The 7,364-nt window shown below is 44.4% G+C and overlaps 1 protein-coding gene across 1 annotated transcript; it reads left to right on the top strand.

Moving 5' to 3' along the window:
- The first annotated feature begins 3,530 nt into the window (after positions 1–3,530).
- OCM2 (oncomodulin 2) lies at positions 3,531–7,155 on the top strand. The gene is made up of 4 exons (XM_055341234.1): positions 3,531–3,591; positions 4,463–4,595; positions 5,230–5,339; positions 7,130–7,155. Exons 1-4 carry the CDS (start codon positions 3,531–3,533, stop codon positions 7,153–7,155), a joined length of 330 nt encoding a protein of 109 aa, XP_055197209.1.
- The last annotated feature ends 209 nt before the right edge of the window (positions 7,156–7,364 follow it).

Here is a 7,364-nt window from a genome sequence, read left to right as displayed (position 1 = left end):
GCCTGCAAAACTTGAAACAATATATTTCTGTTGTTTTGAGCTGCTCAGTCTGTGGACCTCTGTTATAGTCGCTCTAGGAAAAGAACACACTTGAGTTTTTAAAAGATCCATCTGGGTGCCTGGGTGGCTCAGTCAGTCAAGCGTCTGCCATTCTGCTCAAGTCATGATCTCAAGGTCCTGGTATCAAGTCCCGCACTGGGCTCCCTGCTAAGTGGGAAGCCTGCTTCTCTCTCTCCCCCTATCCCACCCCAACCCCCACTGTGATCTCTCTCAAATAAAGAAATAAAATCTTAAAAAAATATAAATAAATAAAATAAAAAAGATCTATCTGGCTAGGTTGAAGGGGAGCCTAAGTGGACAAGGGTTGGCCATGTAGGGTCTGCTGCATTCCTCCCCAAAGACAAGATGGTGGTTTGGGCTAGGGTGGTGACAAGTGGGGCATGAGTAGAAGACAGATCTGAGGAATGTTTGGGAAGTGACATCTACGGAGAGAGTATGGAAGTGGGTCAACTGTGCTCTTGTCTACTGTGTGATACATGTTAAAAAGAGAGCCCCAAACATTTTCAAGAAACTTGTCATCAACAAGGCAGCTGGGATTGAGCACAGGCAGTTATGACATCTAGGACAGGCCGGTGGGTCAGGAGATGGGCCAGGGCAGCATGGCTAGAGAGACATCCCAGGGTTACACAGCAAGTGATCAGTTTGGGGGCTCAGGGTAGAGGGAATCTGTAGGATTAAGAGGCACACTGGGGATTTGGATAGAAACAGGTGATTATTGGAGACAGCATAAGATATCTGAAACAGAAGTGTCATCTGAGAGTCCAGGGCCATCAGCAGTAGTAATGTCTAAATACACAGCCCGGCCAGGGTCGCCAAGTTCTTTGTTTCCCCACCTGCCAGCCTTCCTCCCCTCAGACATTGCTAGCTGGTCCTGGCATCCTCTCCTTCCACTCCGGGAAGTCCCTACCAATCAAGTGGAATGGATACACAACACGTCATCTTGTGATCCCAGGACAGGGGTGGGATTCAACAGGGAACTCAGAGACTCTTCTGGAGGTCTGCAGATCTGCATTTGGTTCCCTGATCCTCAAAAGAAGCCCAGAAGGTTGACAGAGCACCCGCTTGCATCCCTCCTATTCGCTGCCAGAGGAAACTGAGACTCAGAGTCTTGAGGCTAGTGAAGGACCTCGTGAGGGTCCAGTTAAGGTTTTCTACTTCTAAATCTTCTTTCTACTCTTTCCTGGGAGCACTTGTGAGTTTGGGGGCCCAAATAATGTAGACCGCTGAATCAACATCGTTTTTTTTTAATTGTGGTAAAACACATAGAACATAGGACTTACTGTTTTAACCACTTTAACTGTACAGCTCTGTGGCTCTAAGCACATTCATGTTATGCAACCATCACGACCACCCAGAACACTTTTCACCTTCTCAAACTGTACTTCTTTCCCCCCATTGAACACTAATGGAAAGAAAGAACTTCCTGAGTTTCTATGGCAACTTAAGGTTAGCAAATCTACATTCTTTTTTTTTTTTTAAGATTTTATTTATTTATTCATGAGAGACACAGAGAGAGAGAGAGGCACAGGTACAGGCAAGGAGAAGCAGGCTTCCTGCGGGGAGTCCAATGTAGGATTTGATCCCAGGACCCCAGGATCCCAACCTGAGTCAAAGACAGACGCTCAACCACCCAGGTGCTCTATAAGAGATATCTAAAGTAATCTAACTCCCAGAGAAAGTAGAATGGTGGCTGCCAGATTGGGCAGTAGGAGAGGGCATCCTTATTCAATGGGCATAGGGGTCAGTTTTTCAAGATGAAAAAGCTCTGGAGATCTCTTGTACAACCATGTGCATATTGTCAACATTACTATACTGTATGTATACTTTAAAAGGGTTAAAATGATAAGGTTTATGTTATGTGCTTTTTTTAAGCCATAATTAAAAAAAAAAAAAAGTTTAGCACAGCACTGGCTACCTAGGGACTCAACAAATACATGCTGAAAGCCAAAAACAAACAAACGAAAAGCAAAAAACCTGAGGTCTCAAATCCTGGCCTCGTGTTTTTCCTGTAAATTTTAGATACGGGATATGGTTGGTTGCTTGCCTCCTTTTTGCTTTTCTTAGTGTGTGCAATTTAAGATATTGCTGGGAAAATAAAAATCAAGACTTTTTTGGCAAATCATCCAAGCGGTGCCATCCCTTTGATGGATGAGTTTATGTGTCCATCTGACACTGACTTTGGGTCTGTCCACTGCAGACCAAGGTCAGCCTCACACATCCACAGCCTCAGAGGTCAACAGCAGACCTGCTTCAAACAGCAGCCACTGGGCAGCCCGGGTAGCTCAGTGGTTTAGCGCTGCCTTCAGCCTAGCGCATGATCCTGTAGACCCAGGATCGAGTCCCGCATCGGGCTCCCTGCATGGAGCCTGCTTCTCCCTCTGCCTGTGTCTCTGCCTTTCTCTCTCTGTCTCATGAATAAATAAAGAAAATCTTAAAAAAAAAAACAAAAAACCCAGCAGTCACTAACACCTGGGGGGCCCCTTTTCAGTTTACAGAGCACCCCATTTGTGTCATCTCATTTGGGCCACTGTCTCCTCTTTACCAGGTTTCTGGTCTCCCCCACACTGCCAGCGGGGTTCGTTTGCAGAACTGAAACCTTAGTTAAGGTTTGTTGAGGTTTGTTTTTAAAAATTGGCTCTTCCCACCCACATTCCCTTATGCTATAAATAGAAAAAAAAGAGGTTTAATTAGTAAGGCAAGACATTTGAGCTACGTCTACTTGATCCTTGAAAAGGAAATCTAAGAGGTTCTTACTATCACTTTTTCAGTCCTATATAAGGTAGGTCAGTAAGGTAGCAAAAGCACATCTGTTTTTTTGCTCCTTCAATTCTTTTTCCTGATTCTTCTTGGGGGAAAATCTAAAACGGTGAGTAGCTGGTGGACCTACAAGACCCCAGATTCTTCTTTCCTACCTGCGTTCATATTACGCTGGTATGTGCTGTGCTCAGATTTCTTTCCCCATGGACTTGACACCGGGAAAGATTTTAATCTCTGATGGATGGGCTTTTCATGTCTTTGATTCCCAGCCTTCAGGATAGATAGCATCTTTTCCACAGAAGGGCTTTGAGTAGCCCAAGTTGTATCCTTTCCCATGTGACATTGGCAACATTGCATTTTCAGTGCATGAAAATACCATTGCTTTTGTAACATGGTTTACTTTTGGATGTTTTGTAGATGCCTATGAAAGTGATTGGCTGTGCAAATAATTCTTTAAGTTGTATTTCTTAATTCTGCCTTAGGAGAATATTCAGGAGAAGGCACTGAGACAACGGGGGCTGGAATCATTTCAATTGATGGTTTGCATGTGGCTACTTTGTCTCATCACTTAATAGGATATACCTCAATCTCATGTTTAAAATTTCCCTACCAGCATACAGTTTCAGTGGGCCAAGGAGGGTGTAGTCCCCCTAGATATGCATGTCACTGCTTGCCGTTGACCACAGCTCATTTATTGTGTGCACAGGTGAAAAATGAGCATCACAGATGTCCTTAGCGCTGACGACATCGCAGCAGCCCTGCAGGAGTGCCAAGGTAAAGGGCAGTGAGGCGGGGCTGGGATGGGGGGTGGGGTATTTCCCACCTGGTCACACCTCCAGCAAAGCCAAGAAAATTAAAATGTGGACTTTGCTGAACATTCATGGGATCAGAGAAGAAACTGTTACCAGTGAAATAACTACAATGAGAAAGCATAGGATTCCTTTGCTGTCAGGTGGAAGAAACTTACTAAAAGTGAAAAAACGTGAGGATATGATGTAGACTGTTTGAATCCAATGACTGCATTTCACATTCTCCCCCGCCCCCATTAGACCAGTGCTGCTTGAGTCTTGGACACCCAGCCTATTAAAAGGGAAGGGGGAGGCATGGGATGGGGGGGGGAGGAAGGAAGGGGGGAGCAAGAGCAAGTGGGCAGGGAAGTGGGGAGGGCCATAGGAGATGCTGTCACAAAGTCACCTGGTCTTGGTTGCCTCAAAATCTTGCACTAGTCACAGCCCTGTCTTTTTTTTCTTTTTCTTTTCTTTTCACTTATTTTTCTTTTCTTTTTCCTTTCCATTCCCTTTCCTTTTTTTTTTTCTCTTCTCGTTCTTCTTCTTCTCCTTCTCCTTTTTAGAGGGAGAGGGAGTGGGAGGACAGATCTGGAGAGGGAGAGAAAGAATCCTAACCAGGCTCGACATGGGGCTCGATCTTATGACCATGAGATCACGACTTGAGCTAAAAATCGAGTCAGACGCTTAACGGATGAAACCACCCAGCACCCTATCTTCTTTAAAATTTGAAAACAGAGCCTCCCTGTAGCTTGATGATATCACGAAGAGGGTTTTAATAACTTATGTTTTCAGCACCTTGGTCCAAATACAGAATGTGACCCGATGAGCCTCAGAATAACCCTCTCTCTGTCCTTCAGACCCAGATACTTTCGAACCCCAAAAATTCTTCCAGACATCGGGCCTCTCCAAGATGTCGGCCAGTCAGGTGAAGGATGTTTTTCGGTTCATAGACAATGACCAGAGTGGATATCTGGATGAAGAAGAGCTTAAGTGAGTTTTGTCCTGAGCTTGCGTGGCACCTTTGACATTGCTAGGTGGGTTGGGAGCAGTGGAGGCCAGTTTGGTAGGATTTCTTCAATGGCCAGCCTTGACACTGGTTCAGCAGAGCCCCATGGAAGGGAAGAACATGAGTCAGTGGGCCATGCATCTTTCCTTGTGAAGCACTAGACATGAGCGCTGAAGACTGTAGGTGCAAAAATTCATTCACTGTAGGTTTTTTCTTTGGCAAATGTACTTATCAACAAAACTGTGAAAAAGCATTTTAATCTTTTAAAATTTACTTTTTATTTATTTTTTTGAGAGAGAGAGCAAGAGCAGGGTTGAGGGTCAGAGGGAGAAGCAGACTCCCCCCTGAGCTGGGAGCCTGATGCAGGACTCAATCCCAGGACCCCAGGATCATGACCTGACCTGAAGGCAGACAATTCACTAACTGAGCCCCCAGGTGCCCCTCTGAAAAAACACTTTTAAAAACAAAATGCCCACCAGTAGTTTCTACAAGGAAGGCAAGTTTAGCTTGTGAAAGCCTTTGACTGAATATTGCAATGGCCAGGAACAGTTGATTTGCTTCAGGAGAGAAAAGGGTAATTTTTTCAGGAAATTTCCACCAATTTTGATTGTCCTGCAGGTTTTTCCTCCAGAAGTTCGAGAGTGGTGCTAGAGAGCTGACAGAGTCAGAAACCAAGTCTTTGATGGCAGCTGCAGACAATGATGGTGATGGGAAGATTGGAGCTGACGGTATGTTCACACATGCACATAGCACAAACGAATTTAGCTCTGGAAGCGATCTGGGGGACTTGGGCAATGAGATCAAGCAGACATGGTTAGTGAAGATCCCCCTTTCTTAACTTTGCTGAGCTTCAGCTTTCTCATTTGTAAAATGGGCCTGATGCGAGGATACAAATGATGTACGTAGAGGCTAGCATGATGTCTGGGGATGTACCATAAAAGCTGATCCTGTGAATCGCTGTCTGTGACCCAGGAAATACCCTTCACCTGACCAGGGGACTAGCTATTGTCTGGCTAATATTTGCAAGACACCCTAATGCATCATGAGAATTATGTGAGGAATTTTTACCACTGAGATTTGAACCCCCCTAAGGGAAGAATTGACATTCTCAAGTGTGTCTTGTATCAAAATGTCTCTTGACTTGAATAGGAAAGCCTCTTAGCTTTCAAGGTTTAAACAAATACATTTTATTGGACATTAGCCCACTGACTGGACAATATGGGAGAGTAGATCAAACATCATGTACGGAGACTTTTGTGTGCAGAGCCCTATATTCAAATTTTAGTATAGAAGCATGGCTGTAGGATTATTTTCATCCAGTTCAGTCATATTGCTTACATGTTTTTTATTTTTATCTTTTTAAAATTTTTATTTATTTGAAAGAGAGATCACAAGGGAGGGGAAGCAGCAGACTTGCCGCTGAGCAGGAAGCCCAACACAGGGCTCTATCCCAGGACCCTGAGATCATGACCTGAGCCAAAGGCAGATGCTTAACCAACTGAGCCACTCAGACACCCTACTTACATGCCTTTTAGCTACACTGTGCATGCCAACTCAGGAGAATTTATGCATGGTCTTTGAGGTGGTACTCATTGGAGATTAAAAATTCCTATTTAGATCCTCCTTTTAAAAACCTATCCAGGGATCCCTGGGTGGCGCAGCGGTTTAGCGCCTGCCTTTGGCCCGGGGCGCGATCCTGGAGACCCTGGATCGAATCCCATGTCAGGCTCCGGGTGCATGGAGCCTGCTTCTCCCTCTGCCTCTCTCTCTGCGACTATCATAAATAAATAAAAGTTAAAAAAAAAAAACCTATCCAAAATTATACCACTATGACTTACTACACAGGAGTTAATGTAGCTTCTATACATAGCTCAGAAAAATAGTTTAGGTAAGAGAAAATATATTTACTTAAATCTAACCACCAAAAAATTCCAAATAGGCAAAGTGTACCAATAAATACAGAGCAAATCCCCAGGTTTCCAATTTCAGTTGGTCACATCTGCTCATTCTTACCACTACCATCATCACCAGCATTTAGTAATATAAACTCTTGGGGGTAAGGTTAGAGTTCATCAGACAAAAGTGAATTCCAAGCCCCCGCCCCCATGAATTGTTTCCTACATCTGCACAACATAGCTTCAGAAAAGAGGAAGGAAACCCCCAATCTGTCTTAAAATAGCCAGACAGAGAATTGAGTGATCCCAGATTGCAATAAGTTATTATACCAAATCCATGTGTTGTCAGAGGGAAATGGCTGGACTCACAAATTCGAATACAACAGGCTCTATTGCAAAGCTGAAGACGTCTGTTAGATTATGCAGGAAGATGGAACACTATAGACCATCTGCACCTGTAGTCAGTGACACATTTTTCCCCCTCCTTTTGTGCCCGTGGAGGGGGCCAAACCCATCACCGAACAATCTGCTTCCCTTCCTCTTCAGAACTCTCACTGGCCACAGCATGTCTGGAAAAATACCAAGCCATCTCCACTGATGTTTTCTCACCTCTTCTGTTTTAGAATTCCAGGAAATGGTGCATTCTTAAAAGCCCCAGGCTGTGGAGACAATCAGCCAGAAGGTCTCCAAAGCCCCAGGAATGGGAAACACCACTTCCTCTCCCTAATTTATTTATTCACTCCCCCACCCCCACCCCCACAAGTGCTTCTGCAATTTACTCCTGTTTTAGTGAGGTTGAGGTAATAAGACAGTCATTCATGAATTTTCAATGGTCAGTATGCCCTGATGACTCTGTAA

The sequence above is a fragment of the Nyctereutes procyonoides genome, unplaced genomic scaffold, assembly GCF_905146905.1.
Source record: "Nyctereutes procyonoides isolate TBG_1078 unplaced genomic scaffold, NYPRO_anot_genome, whole genome shotgun sequence".
In the NCBI taxonomy this organism is placed as follows: domain Eukaryota; kingdom Metazoa; phylum Chordata; class Mammalia; order Carnivora; family Canidae; genus Nyctereutes; species Nyctereutes procyonoides.
Note: the sequence above shows the minus strand (reverse complement) of the source record. Positions and strands in the feature narration are given on the sequence as shown.